This window comes from Bombina bombina, chromosome 12 (assembly GCF_027579735.1).
Source record: "Bombina bombina isolate aBomBom1 chromosome 12, aBomBom1.pri, whole genome shotgun sequence".
NCBI lineage: Eukaryota > Metazoa > Chordata > Amphibia > Anura > Bombinatoridae > Bombina > Bombina bombina.
In genome coordinates, this window is record NC_069510.1 from 1185147 (window position 1) to 1205247 (window position 20101).

At 44.2% G+C, this 20101-nt stretch overlaps 1 protein-coding gene across 1 annotated transcript in view; it reads right to left on the minus strand.

The window, feature by feature from the left end:
- Window positions 1–20101, minus strand: part of POMT1 (protein O-mannosyltransferase 1) — a gene marked incomplete in the record, with an annotated part of 442385 nt that overhangs the window by 187109 nt on the left and 235175 nt on the right. Inside the window, 1 exon segment of the mRNA XM_053695732.1 lies at window positions 16647–16773. Coding sequence (XP_053551707.1) covers window positions 16647–16773 — 127 coding nt within the window.

Genomic DNA, 20101 nt, shown 5'->3' on the forward strand with positions numbered 1-20101 from the left:
CGCCTTGGATGCACAAGTGACATCACCTTTTTGAAGCACAGATTTCCAGCTACGAAGGACGGTGAGTAACTGACCTGGTAAATGAAGGTAATCCTGTTTGCGGCTCTTGGGGACTTCATTTACGCTGTGTTGTGGGGGCAGCCCACTGCATTAAAGGCTCATTTAGGGACACTCATTGATTATACTACCTAGGCATTTCTGTGGTCGGAGTTGGCCTTTACTGCTTTCTCTAACTTCTCCCTTGGAACTAAGTACATCCTGAACTCTTTTGGGGAGACTGTTCTGAAGTAATCTTCTAGAATATTATACCAGGCTTCTTTCAGCACCAGAGATCTTCTTTAGATTTAGATGGTCTTTTATTTAATTGCTCTGTCCAGATTATCCCATACTGCCTCTATAATTTTCAGGTCTGGACTCTGTCGAGGAGTTTTTTCAGCTATTTTTCCTCTCCAAATATGATTTCACTGCATTAGCAGTGTGCTTGGGATCATTATCACGGTGAAAAATAAACCATTCCCAATCATGTACTTTCTAGAAGGAATGAAATTCTGAATTAAAACCTGTACTTTTCAGCATTCATGATCCCATCAATTCGGACAATATCACCAACACCACTCAACCTCCACCATATTTCATAGAAGGCCGCAAGCACTCATTCTTCCATCTCTCTCCAACTCTCCTCACATACTGGTGACGATTGGATTCAAAAATGTCAAACTTGCATTTGTCACTCCATAACTACTCTTTTCCACTGATCTTCATTCCAATCTTTATAAGCTTTAGCATATGTCAGCCTTTTCAACCCGTTCCCATCCTGAAAAAGTGGTTTCTTGGCTGCTACCCTTCCCCAAAGACCATTACTGATCAAGCTTCTTCAGACTGTAGAAGGGTCAACTTGGCATCGCGATGAAGATGCCAGATGCTGGAACAGGTCCTTGCTGGACTTCTTACAGTCTCTCAAAGAAGAAGCTTTAAGTTTTCTTGGCCTTCCAGTTCTTTTTGTGTCCTTGACCTCTCCCTGATTCTTCAAATAACAAGAACAGCTTGAATACCACATCTTGAGAATCCAGTTTTTTGCTGATTTCCCTTTGAGAGTGGCCTTGCTGATGTGAAAGTATGATTTAATCATGAAATGATGTGATTGAAAGTTTTTTTTTTTTGTTTAAACAAATTTTTTATTGACTTTTTGGGAAATAACAAGGACATAGAATGAACAACAAAAAAAACAGTAAATGCTTTTCAGTTACATTAAGATATTATAACATCTTATTGACCATTTCTTTCCCTTTTTTGAAGGAAAACAAAAATAAAATTAAAAATAAATGCTTTGGGTGAGAGGGAGAGAGGTGGACTGAGGAAGGGTATGGAGAGGGTTAGGGCAAATAATAATAGGGATTAGTAAAAAGGTATATAACGAGAGAAGGGATATATAGGGGGCGGGAGGGAGAAAGGAGGTTTGAGGAAGGATATGGAGAGGGTTAGGGTGGGCGGTGATAGGGATCAGTAGAAAGTTTGTTTTATTAGCAAACTTCCAATTAATTAAACCCATACCACATGTGTATGTAATGCTCAAGAATGTCTTGCACAAACCTGGTGTAATAGACCTTTTTCACAGCAGTCATTTTGACATGAAATAGTTGGACAAATACAGGTGTTAAAACAGAAAGGAAAGGAAGTGGAGCGCTACAAAGCTAATATCAGTAATGTATAGTGCAGAAGAGATATATGAAAATGAAGACACAGTCTGGGTATTAAAACATCAATCTCAACTAAATCATTAATTATATACTAGACTTATTTAATAAAATAATGTGACACATAAAAACACGCTCTCTTAGCAATAAAATCGTAAAAGATAAAAACTCCCTACTACTGATACTAGATGGCCAACTTCAGTAAAAATGGGCAAAACAAAGTTGTAAAACCCCCCACAGATATTGATATCTTAAAAACTCAGCAGATTAAAATTGATCATATGTCACCAATAGCGACCAAAAATGTGTGAGTAATTCAGGTTTGTAAAGTTCCAGGTTTTGGAGAGACCTCTGATATTCTACCAAATGCAAGAAAGTACCCGATTTGTCCTCAAGTGTTCCAAGTAGGTTGTGAATCCTACCAGCTCAATAGCTTTATTCTGTGGCCAAAAGCCGGTCCTGGAGCCTCCGTACAATTCTTCAGCGTCTAGGGGGAGACCGCGAATTCTTCCAGCGGTCACGTGATAGATTTCGGCACTACAACAAGCTGGATATTCCACACAACAATGTCTGTCTTACAGGAATAGCGGCAACGTGTTTCAGCTGTGCACTACAGGCTTGATCTGCTGATGTATAGTTTTTAAGATATCGATATCTGTGTTTTTTTTTGATGGCCAAACTAGTTTCAGTAGTAGGGAGTTTTTATCTGTTACAATTTTATTGCGTGTTTTTATATCTCTCTTCTGCACTATCAATTATTGATATTAGCGCTCCCCTTCCTTTCTGTTTGATCTTTCGTTTTCTACTGACGGCCTTGAGGGAGACTGTAGAGGATAAGGGCCTTTATATCATAGCAGAGCATAGTTCACAATTCTGTTCCCTGCCTCAAATACAGGTGTTAGCAATCACATTAATTAGGGTTCCATTCCATTTAAGTTTTCTTGAGCCAGGTTCCTGTTACTGCTCAAGTATAAGGGGAGGTCACACTAAATACTTGCCACTTTAACTTAGAGAAGCTGTATTTTTCAAATTGGTTTCTGTTTTTTTAATACTGCATACAAATATCCTGTATTTTCTGGTTAAATTTTCACATGAAGAGAATGCAATGTAAAGGCACTTTTCTAACACACCACACCCGCACACTTTAACCCCTTAAAATTGCTTCATGCAGCTTTTTTTTTTTTTTTTTTTTTAGCAAAAATAAAGATTCTACAATTTTTATTTTTCAAAAAGGAAACTAACATTATTTTGGGGGCAATTGGGGGATATTTTTTGAATAAACCAGAGACCTACTTCCAGTAAAAAAAGATGTGTAGTACACACTAACACAGGATATAAAGGAGGAGTACCAAGCTGCAGTAGCTTCCAATGGAAGAGCCCATCCTGTGTAGTACACAATAACACATGAGCTAAGGAAGGAGTACCAAGCTGCAGCAGCTTAAAGTAGAAGAGCCCATCCTGTGTAGTACACACTAACATAGAATCTAAGGAAGGAGTACCAAGCTGCAGGAGCTTCCAGTAGAAGAGCCCATCCTGTGTAGTACACACTAACATAGAGTCTAAGGAAGGAGTACCAAGATGCAGGAGCTTCCAGTAGAAGAGCCCATCCTGTGTAGTACACACTAACACAGGAGCTAAGGAAGGAGTACCAAGCTGCAGGAGCTTCCAGTAGAAGAGCCCATACTGTGTAGTACACACTAACATAGAATCTAAGGAAGGAGTACCAAGCTGCAGGAGCTTCCAGTAGAAGAGCCCATCCTGTGTAGTACACACAAACACATGAGCTAAGGAAGGAGTACCAAGCTGCAGGAGCTTCCAGTAGAAGATCCCATACTGTGTAGTACACGCTAACACAGGAGCTAAGGAAGGAGTACCAAGCTGCAGGAGCTTCCAGTAGAAGAGCCCATACTGTGTAGTACACACTAACATAGAATCTAAGGAAGGAGTACCAAGCTGCAGGAGCTTCCAGTAGAAGAGCCCATACTGTGTAGTACACACTAACATAGAATCTAAGGAAGGAGTACCAAGCTGCAGGAGCTTCCAGTAGAAGAGCCCATCCTGTGTAGTACACACTAACACAGGAGCTAAGGAAGGAGTACCAAGCTGCAGGAGCTTCCAGTAGAAGAGCCCATCCTGTGTAGTACACACTAACACAGGAGCTAAGGAAGGAGTACCAAGCTGCAGGAGCTTCCAGTAGAAGAGCCCATACTGTATAGTACACACTAACACAGGATCTAAGGAAGGAGTACCAAGCTGCAGGAGCTTCCAGTAGAAGAGCCCATCCTGTGTAGTACACACTAACACAGGAGCTAAGGAAGAAGTACCAAGCTGCAGGAGCTTCCAGTAGAAGAGCCCATCCTGTGTAGTACACACTAACACAGGAGCTAAGGAAGGAGTACCAAGCTGCAGGAGCTTCCAGTAGAAGAGCCCATACTGTGTAGTACACACTAACACAGGATCTAAGGAAGAAGTACCAAGCTGCAGGAGCTTCCAGTAGAAGAGCCCATACTGTGTAGTACACAATAACACAGGAGCTAAGGAAGAAGTACCAAGCTGCAGGAGCTTCCAGTAGAAGAGCCCATCCTGTGTAGTACACACTAACACAGGAGCTAAGGAAGGAGTACCAAGCTGCAGGAGCTTCCAGTAGAAGAGCCCATACTGTGTAGTACACACTAACACAGGAGCTAAGGAAGGAGTGCCAAGCTGCAGGAGCTTCCAGTAGAAGAGCCCATACTGTGTAGTACACAATAACACAGGAGCTAAGGAAGGAGTACCAAGCTGCAGGAGCTTCCAGTAGAAGAGCCCATACTGTGTAGTACAAACTAACACATGAGCTAAGGAAGGAGTACCAAGCTGCAGGAGCTTCCAGTAGAAGAGCCCATCCTGTGTAGTACACACTAACACATGAGCTAAGGAAGGAGTACCAAGCTGCAGGAGCTTCCAGTAGAAGAGCCCATCCTGTGTAGTACACAGTAACATAGAATCTAAGGAAGGAGTACCAAGCTGCAGGAGCTTCAAATGGAAGAGCCCATCCTGTGTAGTACACACTAACACATGAGCTAAGGAAGGAGTACCAAGCTGCAGTAGCTTCCAATGGAAGAGCCCATCCTGTGTAGTACACACTAACATAGAATCTAAGGAAGGAGTACCAAGCTGCAGGAGCATCCAGTAGAAGAGCCCATCCTGTGTAGTACACACTAACATAGAGTCTAAGGAAGGAGTACCAAGATGCAGGAGCTTCCAGTAGAAGAGCCCATCCTGTGTAGTACACACTAACACAGGAGCTAAGGAAGGAGTACCAAGCTGCAGGAGCTTCCAGTAGAAGAGCCCATACTGTGTAGTACACACTAACATAGAATCTAAGGAAGGAGTACCAAGCTGCAGGAGCTTCCAGTAGAAGAGCCCATCCTGTGTAGTACACACAAACACATGAGCTAAGGAAGGAGTACCAAGCTGCAGGAGCTTCCAGTAGAAGATCCCATACTGTGTAGTACACACTAACACAGGAGCTAAGGAAGGAGTACCAAGCTGCAGGAGCTTCCAGTAGAAGAGCCCATACTGTGTAGTACACACTAACATAGAATCTAAGGAAGGAGTACCAAGCTGCAGGAGCTTCCAGTAGAAGAGCCCATACTGTGTAGTACACACTAACATAGAATCTAAGGAAGGAGTACAAAGCTGCAGGAGCTTCCAGTAGAAGAGCCCATCCTGTGTAGTACACACTAACACAGGAGCTAAGGAAGGAGTACCAAGCTGCAGGAGCTTCCAGTAGAAGAGCCCATCATGTGTAGTACACACTAACACAGGAGCTAAGGAAGGAGTACCAAGCTGCAGGAGCTTCCAGTAGAAGAGCCCATACTGTATAGTACACACTAACACAGGATCTAAGGAAGGAGTACCAAGCTGCAGGAGCTTCCAGTAGAAGAGCCCATCCTGTGTAGTACACACTAACACAGGAGCTAAGGAAGAAGTACCAAGCTGCAGGAGCTTCCAGTAGAAGAGCCCATCCTGTGTAGTACACAATAACACAGGAGCTAAGGAAGGAGTACCAAGCTGCAGGAGCTTCCAGTAGAAGAGCCCATACTGTGTAGTACAAACTAACACATGAGCTAAGGAAGGAGTACCAAGCTGCAGGAGCTTCCAGTAGAAGAGCCCATCCTGTGTAGTACACACTAACACATGAGCTAAGGAAGGAGTACCAAGCTGCAGGAGATTCCAGTAGAAGAGCCCATCCTGTGTAGTACACAGTAACATAGAATCTAAGGAAGGAGTACCAAGCTGCAGGAGCTTCCAATGGAAGAGCCCATCCTGTGTAGTACACAATAACACATGAGCTAAGGAAGAAGTACCAAGCTGCAGCAGCTTAAAGTAGAAGAGCCCATCCTGTGTAGTACACACTAACATAGAATCTAAGGAAGGAGTACCAAGCTGCAGGAGCTTCCAGTAGAAGAGCCCATCCTGTGTAGTACACACTAACATAGAGTCTAAGGAAGGAGTACCAAGATGCAGGATCTTCCAGTAGAAGAGCCCATCCTGTGTAGTACACACTAACACAGGAGCTAAGGAAGGAGTACCAAGCTGCAGGAGCTTCCAGTAGAAGAGCCCATACTGTGTAGTACACACTAACATAGAATCTAAGGAAGGAGTACCAAGCTGCAGGAGCTTCCAGTAGAAGAGCCCATCCTGTGTAGTACACACAAACACATGAGCTAAGGAAGGAGTACCAAGCTGCAGGAGCTTCCAGTAGAAGATCCCATACTGTGTAGTACACACTAACACAGGAGCTAAGGAAGGAGTACCAAGCTGCAGGAGCTTCCAGTAGAAGAGCCCATACTGTGTAGTACACACTAACATAGAATCTAAGGAAGGAGTACCAAGCTGCAGGAGCTTCCAGTAGAAGAGCCCATACTGTGTAGTACACACTAACATAGAATCTAAGGAAGGAGTACCAAGCTGCAGGAGCTTCCAGTAGAAGAGCCCATCCTGTGTAGTACACACTAACACAGGAGCTAAGGAAGGAGTACCAAGCTGCAGGAGCTTCCAGTAGAAGAGCCCATCCTGTGTAGTACACACTAACACAGGAGCTAAGGAAGGAGTACCAAGCTGCAGGAGCTTCCAGTAGAAGAGCCCATACTGTATAGTACACACTAACACAGGATCTAAGGAAGGAGTACCAAGCTGCAGGAGCTTCCAGTAGAAGAGCCCATCCTGTGTAGTACACACTAACACAGGAGCTAAGGAAGAAGTACCAAGCTGCAGGAGCTTCCAGTAGAAGAGCCCATCCTGTGTAGTACACACTAACACAGGATCTAAGGAAGAAGTACCAAGCTGCAGGAGCTTCCAGTAGAAGAGCCCATCCTGTGTAGTACACACTAACACATGAGCTAAGGAAGGAGTACCAAGCTGCAGGAGCTTCCAGTAGAAGAGCACATCCTGTGTAGTACACACTAACATAGAGTCTAAGGAAGGAGTGCCAAGATGCAGGAGCTTCCAGTAGAAGAGCCCATCCTGTGTAGTACACACTAACACAGGAGCTAAGGAAGGAGTACCAAGCTGCAGGAGCTTCCAGTAGAAGAGCCCATACTGTGTAGTACACACTAACATAGAATCTAAGGAAGGAGTACCAAGCTGCAGGAGCTTCCAGTAGAAGAGCCCATCCTGTGTAGTACACACAAACACATGAGCTAAGGAAGGAGTACCAAGCTGCAGGAGCTTCCAGTAGAAGATCCCATACTGTGTAGTACACACTAACACCGGAGCTAAGGAAGGAGTACCAAGCTGCAGGAGCTTCCAGTAGAAGAGCCCATACTGTGTAGTACACACTAACATAGAATCTAAGGAAGGAGTACCAAGCTGCAGGAGCTTCCAGTAGAAGAGCCCATACTGTGTAGTACACACTAACATAGAATCTAAGGAAGGAGTACCAAGCTGCAGGAGCTTCCAGTAGAAGATCCCATACTGTGTAGTACAAACTAACACATGAGCTAAGGAAGGAGTACCAAGCTGCAGGAGCTTCCAGTAGAAGAGCCCATCCTGTGTAGTACACACTAACACATGAGCTAAGGAAGGAGTACCAAGCTGCAGGAGCTTCCAGTAGAAGAGCCCATCCTGTGTAGTACACAGTAACATAGAATCTAAGGAAGGAGTACCAAGCTGCAGGAGCTTCCAATGGAAGAGCCCATCCTGTGTAGTACACACTAACACATGAGCTAAGGAAGGAGTACCAAGCTGCAGTAGCTTCCAATGGAAGAGCCCATCCTGTGTAGTACACACTAACATAGAATCTAAGGAAGGAGTACCAAGCTGCAGGAGCTTCCAGTAGAAGAGCACATCCTGTGTAGTACACACTAACATAGAGTCTAAGGAAGGAGTACCAAGATGCAGGAGCTTCCAGTAGAAGAGCCCATCCTGTGTAGTACACACAAACACAGGAGCTAAGGAAGGAGTACCAAGCTGCAGGAGCTTCCAGTAGAAGAGCCCATACTGTGTAGTACACACTAACATAGAATCTAAGGAAGGAGTACCAAGCTGCAGGAGCTTCCAGTAGAAGAGCCCATCCTGTGTAGTACACACAAACACATGAGCTAAGGAAGGAGTACCAAGCTGCAGGAGCTTCCAGTAGAAGATCCCATACTGTGTAGTACACACTAACACAGGAGCTAAGGAAGGAGTACCAAGCTGCAGGAGCTTCCAGTAGAAGAGCCCATACTGTGTAGTACACACTAACATAGAATCTAAGGAAGGAGTACCAAGCTGCAGGAGCTTCCAGTAGAAGAGCCCATACTGTGTAGTACACACTAACATAGAATCTAAGGAAGGAGTACCAAGCTGCAGGAGCTTCCAGTAGAAGAGCCCATCCTGTGTAGTACACACTAACACAGGAGCTAAGGAAGGAGTACAAAGCTGCAGGAGCTTCCAGTAGAAGAGCCCATCCTGTGTAGTACACACTAACACAGGAGCTAAGGAAGGAGTACCAAGCTGCAGGAGCTTCCAGTAGAAGAGCCCATACTGTATAGTACACACTAACACAGGATCTAAGGAAGGAGTACCAAGCTGCAGGAGCTTCCAGTAGAAGAGCCCATCCTGTGTAGTACACACTAACACAGGAGCTAAGGAAGAAGTACCAAGCTGCAGGAGCTTCCAGTAGAAGAGCCCATCCTGTGTAGTACACAATAACACAGGAGCTAAGGAAGGAGTACCAAGCTGCAGGAGCTTCCAGTAGAAGAGCCCATACTGTGTAGTACAAACTAACACATGAGCTAAGGAAGGAGTACCAAGCTGCAGGAGATTCCAGTAGAAGAGCCCATCCTGTGTAGTACACAGTAACATAGAATCTAAGGAAGGAGTACCAAGCTGCAGGAGCTTCCAATGGAAGAGCCCATCCTGTGTAGTACACACTAACACATGAGCTAAGGAAGGAGTACCAAGCTGCAGTAGCTTCCAATGGAAGAGCCCATCCTGTGTAGTACACACTAACACATGAGCTAAGGAAGGAGTACCAAGCTGCAGGAGCTTCCAGTAGAAGAGCCCATCCTGTGTAGTACACACTAACATAGAATCTAAGGAAGGAGTACCAAGCTGCAGGAGCTTCCAGTAGAAGAGCCCATACTGTGTAGTACACACTAACATAGAATCTAAGGAAGGAGTACCAAGCTGCAGGAGCTTCCAGTAGAAGAGCCCATCCTGTGTAGTACACACTAACACGGGCGCTAAGGAAGGAGAATCAAGCTGCAGGAGCTTCCAGTAGAAGAGCCCATACTGTGTAGTACACACTAACATAGAATCTAAGGAAGGAGTACCAAGCTGCAGAAGCTTCCAGTAGAAGAGCCCATCCTGTGTAGTACACACTAACACAGGATCTAAGGAAGGAGTACCAAGCTGCAGGAGCTTCCAGTAGAAGAGCCCATACTGTGTAGTACACACTAACATAGAATCTAAGGAAGGAGTACCAAGCTGCCGGAGCTTCCAGTAGAAGAGCCCATCCTGTGTAGTACACACTAACACAGGAGCTAAGGAAGGAGTACCAAGCTGCAGGAGCTTCCAGTAGAATAGCCAATCCTGTGTAGTATACAGTAACACATGAGCTAAGATAGGAGTACCAAGCTGCAGGAGCTTCCAGTAGAAGAGCCCATACTGTGTAGTACACAATAACACAGGAGCTAAGGAAGGAGTACCAAGCTGCAGGAGCTTCCAGTAGAAGAGCCCATACTGTGTAGTACACACTAACACAGGAGCTAAGGAAGGAGTACCAAGCTGTAGGAGCTTCCAGTAGAAGAGCCCATATTGTGTAGTACACACTAACACAGGATCTAAGGAAGGAGTACCAAGCTGCAGGAGCTTCCAGTAGAAGAGCCCATACTGTGTAGTACACACTAACACATGAGCTAAGGAAGGAGCACCAAGCTGCAGGAGCTTCCAGTAGAAGAGCCCATCCTGTGTAGTACACACTAACATAGAATCTAAGGAAGGAGTACCAAGCTGCAAGAGCTTCCAGTAGAAGAGCCCATCCTGTGTAGTACACACTAACACAGGAGCTAAGGAAAAAGTACCAAGCTGCAGGAGCTTCCAGTAGAAGAGCCCATACTGTGTAGTACACACTAACATAGAATCTAAGGAAGAAGTACCAAGCTGCAGGAGCTTCCAGTAGAAGAGCCCATACTGTGTAGTACACAATAACACAGGAGCTAAGGAAGAAGTACCAAGCTGCAGGAGCTTCCAGTAGAAGAGCCCATCCTGTGTAGTACACACTAACACAGGAGCTAAGGAAGGAGTACCAAGCTGCAGGAGCTTCCAGTAGAAGAGCCCATACTGTGTAGTACACACTAACACAGGAGCTAAGGAAGGAGTGCCAAGCTGCAGGAGCTTCCAGTAGAAGAGCCCATACTGTGTAGTACACAATAACACAGGAGCTAAGGAAGGAGTACCAAGCTGCAGGAGCTTCCAGTAGAAGAGCCCATACTGTGTAGTACAAACTAACACATGAGCTAAGGAAGGAGTACCAAGCTGCAGGAGCTTCCAGTAGAAGAGCCCATCCTGTGTAGTACACACTAACACATGAGCTAAGGAAGGAGTACCAAGCTGCAGGAGCTTCCAGTAGAAGAGCCCATCCTGTGTAGTACACAGTAACATAGAATCTAAGGAAGGAGTACCAAGCTGCAGGAGCTTCCAATGGAAGAGCCCATCCTGTCTAGTACACACTAACACATGAGCTAAGGAAGGAGTACCAAGCTGCAGTAGCTTCCAATGGAAGAGCCCATCCTGTGTAGTACACACTAACATAGAATCTAAGGAAGGAGTACCAAGATGCAGGAGCTTCCAGTAGAAGAGCCCATCCTGTGTAGTACACACTAACACAGGAGCTAAGGAAGGAGTACCAAGCTGCAGGAGCTTCCAGTAGAAGAGCCCATACTGTGTAGTACACACTAACATAGAATCTAAGGAAGGAGTACCAAGCTTCAGGAGCTTCCAGTAGAAGAGCCCATCCTGTGTAGTACACACAAACACATGAGCTAAGGAAGGAGTACCAAGCTGCAGGAGCTTCCAGTAGAAGATCCCATACTGTGTAGTACACACTAACACAGGAGCTAAGGAAGGAGTACCAAGCTGCAGGAGCTTCCAGTAGAAGAGCCCATCCTGTGTAGTACACACTAACACAGGAGCTAAGGAAGGAGTACCAAGCTGCAGGAGCTCCCAGTAGAAGATCCCATCCTGTGTAGTACACACTAACATAGAATCTAAGGAAGGAGTACCAAGCTGCAGGAGCTTCCAGTAGAAGAGCCCATCCTGTGTAGTACACACTAACACGGGAGCTAAGGAAGGAGTATCAAGCTGCAGGAGCTTCCAGTAGAAGAGCCCATACTGTGTAGTACACACTAACATAGAATCTAAGGAAGGAGTACCAAGCTGCAGGAGCTTCCAGTAGAAGAGCCCATCCTGTGTAGTACACACTAACACATGATCTAAGGAAGGAGTACCAAGCTGCAGGAGCTTCCAGTAGAAGAGCCCATACTGTGTAGTACACACTAACATAGAATCTAAGGAAGGAGTACCAAGCTGCAGGAGCTTCAAGTAGAAGAGCCCATCCTGTGTAGTACACACTAACACAGGAGCTAAGGAAGGAGTACCAAGCTGCAGGAGCTTCCAGTAGAAGAGCCCATACTGTGTAGTACACACTAACACATGAGCTAAGGAAGGAGTACCAAGCTGCAGGAGCTTCCAGTAGAAGAGCCCATATTGTGTAGTACACACTAACACATGAGCTAAGGAAGGAGTACAAAGCTGCAGGAGCTTCCAGTAGAAGAGCCCATCCTGTGTAGTACACACTAACATAGAATCTAAGGAAGGAGTACCAAGCTGCAGGAGCTTCCAGTAGAAGAGCCCATACTGTGTAGTACACACTAACACATGAGCTAAGGAAGGAGTACCAAGCTGCAGGAGCTTCCAGTAGAAGAGCCCATACTGTGTAGTACACACTAACACATGAGCTAAGGAAGGAGTACAAAGCTGCAGGAGCTTCCAGTAGAAGAGCCCATCCTGTGTAGTACACACTAACATAGAATCTAAGGAAGGAGTACCAAGCTGCAGGAGCTTCCAGTAGAAGAGCCCATCCTGTGTAGTACACACTAACACAGGAGCTAAGGAAAAAGTACCAAGCTGCAGGAGCTTCCAGTAGAAGAGCCCATCCTGTGTAGTACACACTAACACATGAGCTAAGGAAGGAGTAACAAGCTGCAGGAGCTTCCAGTAGAAGAGCCCATCCTGTGTAGTACATACTAACACAGGATCTAAGGAAGGAGTACCAAGCTACAGGAGCTTCCAATAGAAGAGCCCATCATGTGTAGTACACACTAACACATGAGCTAAGGAAGGAGTACCAAGCTGCAGGAGCTTCCAGTAGAAGAGCCCATATTGTGTAGTACACACTAACACATGAGCTAAGGAAGGAGTACCAAGCTGCAGGAGCTTCCAGTAGAAGAGCCCATCCTGTGTAGTACACACTAACACAGGATCTAAAGAGGGAGTACCAAGCTGCAGGAGCTTCCAGTAGAAGAGCCCATACTGTATAGTACACACTAACACAGGATCTAAAGAGGGAGTACCAACCTGCAGGAGCTTCCAGTAGAAGAGCCCATACTGTGTAGTACACACTAACACAGGATCTAAAGAGGGAGTACCAAGCTGCAGGAGCTTCCAGTAGAAGAGCCCATCCTGTGTAGTACACACTAACACAGGATCTAAGGAAGGAGCACCAAGCTGCAGGAGCTTCCAGTAGAAGAGCCCATCCTGTGTAGTACACACTAACACAAGATCTAAGGAAGGAGTACCAAGCTGCAGGAGCTTCCAGTAGAAGAGCCCATCCTGTGTAGTACACAATAACACAGGAGCTAAGGAAGGAGTACGAAGCTGCAGGAGCTTCCAGTAGAAGAGCCCATACTGTGTAGTACACACTAACACATGAACTAAGGAAGGAGTACCAAGCTGCAGGAGCTTCCAGTAGAAGAGCCTATCCTGTGTAGTACACACTAACACAGGATCTAAGGAAGGAGTACCAAGCTGCAGGAGCTTCCAGTAGAAGAGCCCATCCTGTGTAGTACACACTAACACAGGAGCTAAGGAAGTAGTACCAAGCTGTAGGAGCTTCCAGTAGAAGAGCCCATACTGTGTAGTACACAATAACACAGGAGCTAAGGAAGGAGTACCAAGCTTTAGGAGCTTCCAGTAGAAGAGCCCATACTGTGTAGTACACAATAACCCAGGAGCTAAGGAAGGAGTACCAAGCTGTAGGAGCTTCCAGTAGAAGAGCCCATACTGTGTAGTACACACTAACAAATGAGCTAAGGAAGGAGTACCAAGCTGCAGGAGCTTCCAGTAGAAGAGCCAATCCTGTGTAGTACACACTAACACAGGAGCTAAGGAAGGAGTACCAAGTTGCAGGAGCTTCCAATGGAAGAGCCCATACTGTGTAGTACACACTAACATAGAATCTACGGAAGGAGTACCAAGCTGCAGGAGCTTCCAGTAGAAGAGCCCATACTGTGTAGTACACACTAACAGAGGATCTAAGGAAGGAGTACCAAGCTGCAGGAGCTTCCAGTAGAAGAGCCCATACTGTGTAGTACACACTAATACATGATCTAAGGAAGGAGTACCAAGCTGCAGGAGCTTCCAGTAGAAGAGCACATCCTGTGTAGTACATACTAACAGAGGAGCTAAGGAAGGAGTACCAAGCTGCAGGAGCTTAAAGTAGAAAATCCCATCATGTGTAGTAAACACTAACACAGGAGCTAAGGAAGGAGTACCAAGCTGCAGGAGCTTCCTGTAGAAGAGCCCATACTGTGTAGTACACACTAACACAGGAGCTAAGGAAGGAGTACCAAGCTGCAGGAGCTTCCAGTAGAAGAGCCCATACTGTGTAGTACACACTAAAACATGAGCTAAGGAAGGAGTACCAAGCTGCAGGAGCTTCCAGTAGAAGAGCCCATACTGTGTAGTACACACTAACACAGGATCTAAAGAGGGAGTACCAAGCTGCAGGAGCTTCCAGTAGAAGAGCCCATCCTGTGTAGTACACACTAACACAGGATCTAAGGAAGGAGCACCAAGCTGCAGGAGCTTCCAGTAGAAGAGCTCATCCTGTGTAGTACACACTAACACAGGATCTAAGGAAGGAGTACCAAGCTGCTGGAGCTTCAAGTAGAAGAGCCCATCCTGTGTAGTACACACTAACACAGGAGCTGAGGAAGGAGTACCAAGCTGCAGGAGCTTCCAGTAGAAGAGCCCATACTGTGTAGTACACACTAAAACATAGAATCTAAGGAAGGAGTACCAAGCTGCAGGAGCTTCCAGTAGAAGAGCCCATCCTGTGTAGTACACAATAACACATGAGCTAAGGAAGGAGTACCAAGCTGCAGGAGCTTCCAGTAGAAGAGCCCATCCTGTGTAGTACACACTAACACAGGATCTAAGGAAGGAGTACCAAGCTGCAGGAGCTTCCAGTAGAAGAGCCCATATTGTGTAGTACACCATAACACAGGAGCTAAGGAAGGAGTACCAAGCTGTAGGAGCTTCCAGTAGAAGAGCCCATACTGTGTAGTACACACTAACACAGGAGCTAAGGAAGGAGTAACAAGCTGCAGGAGCTTCCAGTAGAAGAGCCCATCCTGTGTAGTACACAGTAACATAGAATCTAAGGAAGGAGTACCAAGCTGCAGGAGCTTCCAGTAGAAGAGCCCATCCTGTGTAGTACACACTAACACAGGATCTAAGGAAGGAGTACCAAGCTGCAGGAGCTTCCAGTAGAAGAGTCCATACTGTGTAGTACACACTAACACATGAGCTAAGGAAGGAGTACCAAGCTGCAGGAGCTTCCAATGGAAGAGCCCATCCTGTGTAGTACACACTAACATAGAATCTAAGGAAGAAGTACCAAGCTGCAGGAGCTTCCAGTAGAAGAGCCCATCTTGTATAATACACAATAACACAGGATCTAAGGAAGGAGTACCAAGCTGCAGGAGCTTCCAGTAGAAGAGCCCATCCTGTGTAGTACACACTAACATAGAATCTAAGGAAGGAGTACCAAGCTGCAGGAGCTTCCAGTAGAAGAGCCCATCTTGTGTAGTACACACTAACACAGGATCTAAGCAAGGAGTACCAAGCTGCAGGAGCTTCCAGTAGAAGAGCCAATACTGTGTAGTACACACTAACACAGGATCTAAGGAAGGAGTACCAAGCTGCCGGAGCTTCCAGTAGAAGAGCCCATACTGTGTAGTACACACTAACATAGAATCTAAGGAAGGAGTACCAAGCTGCAGGAGCTTCCAGTAGAAGAGCCCATACTGTGTAGTACACACTAACACAGGAGCTAAGGAAGGAGTACCAAGCTGCATGAGCTTCCAGTAGAAGAGCCCATACTGTGTAGTACACACTAACATAGAATCTAAAGAAGGAGTACCAAGCTGCAGGAGCTTCCAGTAGAAGAGCCCATACTGTGTAGTACACACTAACACAGGAGCTAAGGAAGTAGTACCAAGCTGCAGGAGCTTCCAGTAGAAAAGCCCATCATGTGTAGTACACACTAACACAGGAGCTAAGGAAGGAGTACCAAGCTGCAGGAGCTTCCTGTAGAAGAGCCCATACTGTGTAGTACACACTAACACAGGATCTAAGGAAGGAGTACCAAGCTGCAGGAGCTTCCAGTAGAAGAGCCCATACTGTGTAGTACACACTAACACAGGAGCTAAGGAAGGAGTACCAAGCTGCAGGAGCTTCCAGTAGAAGACCACATCTTGTGTAGTACACACTAACACAGGATCTAAGGAAGGAGTATCAAGCTGCAGGAGCTTCCAGTAGAAGAGCCCATCCTGTGTAGTACACACTAACATAGAATCTAAGGAAGGAGTACCAAGCTGGAGGAGCTTCCAGTAGAAGATCCTCCTAAAACAGGATCAGTAAGTACTTCGACACAACAACAGGAGGAGGCTGCAGGACAAGTCTCCAGCAGGATACTGACTCTCACTGCCAGTTTACTCTTTTACACCCCTATGTCCTATTGCCGGGTCTCTGAGTGGGACATCAGGTTTCACATTGGTCTGAGAACCCCTTTCAATGTGTAGAATCATGGGAAAGTAGGATGGATTAATGCTCTGTTGTGTGATGTGTTTTGTCTTCTCCTATAGGACAGGACTTTAATCCCAGATGTGATGGCTCGCAGACTCTCACCAAAAGGATGGTGTGTAAATAGAAGCAGCCACACCCAACTAAAAAGGTGTTTTTTTTAACCCCCCCTATAAAAGCCAGCCAGTTCGTCTTAAAACAAAATATGGGCTTATAGGGGAGAATGTAAAATCTGAAAAAACCCTGAGAAGACAACTTGAAATAAAAAGTTAATGCATATGGGGGTATTAAGAATAGGAAAACACACAGCACTGTTGTATCACATGTACATGAACAGACCTTGTTGGATATCGCACAAACCCCTCCTCTGGCGCAGCAGGTAATACAGCAGCAAGGCTACATACAGAAGTGTGCTGGCATTGGCAGAATACCAAATCACATGGTTACCCAAGAGCTGGATCTGAGCCTAGATGTAAAAGAAATCACATGAGAAGCACATTACAGAGGGGTAAATTACCACGTTATTAAATTTACAATGATGCACTGTGATGGAGTATGCAAAACTTATGTAATGCAGTAGTTAACTGCTGATACATACTGTACATATATACTATTTATTGTGTGTGCAAACCTTTTGTAATGTAGTGCTTAACTGCTGATACACACTGTGCATATATAATATTTGTGTGTGCAGCCCTTTTGTAATGCAATGCTTAACTGCTAATGCATAATGTGCATATATAATATTTAGTCTGTGTGCAGGCCTTTTGTAATGTAGTGCTTAACTGCTGATACACACTGTGCATATATAATATTTAGTGTGTGTGCAGACCTTTTGTAATTTAGTGCTTAACTGCTGATACATACTGTACATATATAATATTTATTGTGTGTGCAAACCTTTTGTAATGTAGTGCTCAACTGCTGATACACACTGTGCATATATACAATTTATTGTGTGTGCAGACCTTTTGTAATGTAGTGCTTAACTGCTGATACACACTGTGCATATATAATATTTAGTGTGTGTGCAGACCTATTGTAATGTAGTGCATAACTGCTGATACACACTGTGCATATATAATATTTATTGTGTGCAAACCTTTTGTAATGTAGTGCTTAACTGCGGATACACACTGTACATATATAAATATTTGTGTGTGCAGACCTTTTGTAATTTAGTGCTTAACTGCTCATACATACTGTGCATATATAAATATTTATTGTGTGTGCAGACCTTTTGTAATGTAGTGCTTAACTGCTGATACATACTGTGCATATATAAATATTTATTGTGTGTGCAGACTTTTTGTAATGTAGTGCTCAACTGCTGATACACACTGTGCATATATAAAATATATTGTGTGTGCAGACCTTTTGTAATGTAGTGCTTAACTAATGATACACACTGTGCATATATATTTAGTGTGTGCAGACCTTTTGTAATGTAGTGCTTAACTGCTGATACACACTGTGCATATATAACATTTATTGCGTGTGCAGACCTTTTGTAATGTAGTGCATAACTGCTGATACACACTGTGCATATATAATATTTATTGTGTGCAAACCTTTTGTAATGTAGTGCTTAACTGCTGATACACACTGTGCATATATAAATATTTGTGTGTGCAGACCTTTTGAAATGTAGTGCTTATCTGCTGATACATAATATGCATATATAAATATATATTGTGTGTGCAAACATTTTGTAATGTAATGCATAAATGCTGATACATACTGTGCATATATTATATTTTTTGTTTGTGCAGACCTTTTGTAATGTAGAGCATAACTGCTGATATACACTGTGCATATATAATATGTATTGTGTGTGCAGACCTTTTGTAATATAGTGCTTAACTGCTGATACACACTGTGCATATATAAATATTTGTGTGTGCAGACTTTTTGTAATGCAGTGCTTAACTGCTGATACACACTGTGCATATATAAAACATAATTTATGTAAGAACTTACCTGATAAATTAATTTATTTCATATTGGCAAGAGTCCATGAGCTAGTGACATATGGGATATACAATCCTACCAGGAGGGGCAACGTTTCCCAAACCTCAAAATGCCTATAAATACACCCCTCGCCACACCCACAATTCAATTTAACGAATAGCCAAGTAGTGGGGTGATAAAGAAGGAGTAAAAATCACCAACAAAGGAATTTGGAAATAATTGTTCTTTATACAAAAAATCATAACCACCATAAAAAGGGTGGGTCTCATGGACTCTTGCCAATATGAAAGAAATGAATTTATCAGGTAAGTTTTTACATAAATTATGTTTTCTTTCATGTAATTGGCAAGAGTCCAAGAGCTAGTGATGTATGGGATAGTAATAACCAAGATGTGGAACTCTACAGAAGAGTCACTAGAGAGGGAGGGATAAAATAATAACAGTCATTTTACGCTGAAAAAAAAATAAATCCACAACCCAAAAACATAATTTATGCTTACCTTATAAATTTATTTCTCGTGTAGTGTATCCAGTCCACGGATCATCCATTACTTGTGGGATATTCTCCTTCCCAACAGGAAGTTGCAAGAGGATCACCCACAGCAGAGCTGCTATATAGCTCCTCCCCTCACTGCCATATCCAGTCATTCGACCGAAACAAGACGAGAAAGGAGAAACCATAGGGTGCAGTGGTGACTGTAGTTTAATTAAAATTTAGACCTGCCTTAAAAGGACAGGGCGGGCCGTGGACTGGATACACCACAAGAGAAATAAATTTATCAGGTAAGCATAAATTATGTTTTCTCTTGTTAAGTGTATCCAGTCCACGGATCATCCATTACTTGTGGGATACCAATACCAAAGCTAAAGTACACGGATGATGGGAGGGACAAGGCAGGAACTTAAACGGAAGGAACCACTGCCTGTAGAACCTTTCTCCCAAAAACAGCCTCCGAAGAAGCAAAAGTGTCAAATTTGTAAAATTTTGAAAAGGTGTGAAGCGAAGACCAAGTCGCAGCCTTGCAAATCTGTTCAACAGAGGCCTCATTTTTAAAGGCCCAGGTAGAAGCCACAGCTCTAGTAGAATGAGCTGTAATCCTTTCAGGGGGCTGCTGTCCAGCAGTCTCATAGGCTAAGCGTATTATGCTCCGAAGCCAAAAGGAGAGAGAGGTTGTCGAAGCTTTTTGACCTCTCCTCTGTCCAGAGTAAACGTCAAACAGGGCAGATGTTTGACGAAAATCTTTAGTAGCCTGTAAGTAAAACTTCAAGGCACGGACTACGTCCAGATTATGCAAAAGACGTTCCTTCTATGAAGAAGGATTAGGACACAATGATGGAACAACAATCTCTTGATTGATATTCCTGTTAGAAACCACCTTAGGTAAAAACTAAGGTTTGGTACGCAGAACTACCTTGTCTGAATGAAAAATCAGATAAGGAGAATCACATTGTAAGGCAGATAACTCAGAGACTCTTCGAGATAAGGAAATAGCCATAAAAAACAGAACTTTCCAAGATAAAAGTTTAATATCAATGGAATGAAGGGGTTCAAACGGAATTCCCTGAAGAACTTTAAGAACCAAGTTTAAGTTCCATGGGGGAGCAACAGTTTTAAACACAGGCTTAATCCTAACCAAAGCCTGACAAAATGCCTGGACGTCTGGAACTTCTACCAGACGCTTGTGCAAAAGAATAGACAGAGCAGAGATCTGTCCTTTTAAAGAACTAGCTGATAAGCCTTTGTCCAAACCCTCTTGGAGATAGGACAATATCCTAGGAATCCTAACCTTACTCCATGAGTAACTCTTGGATTCACACCAATA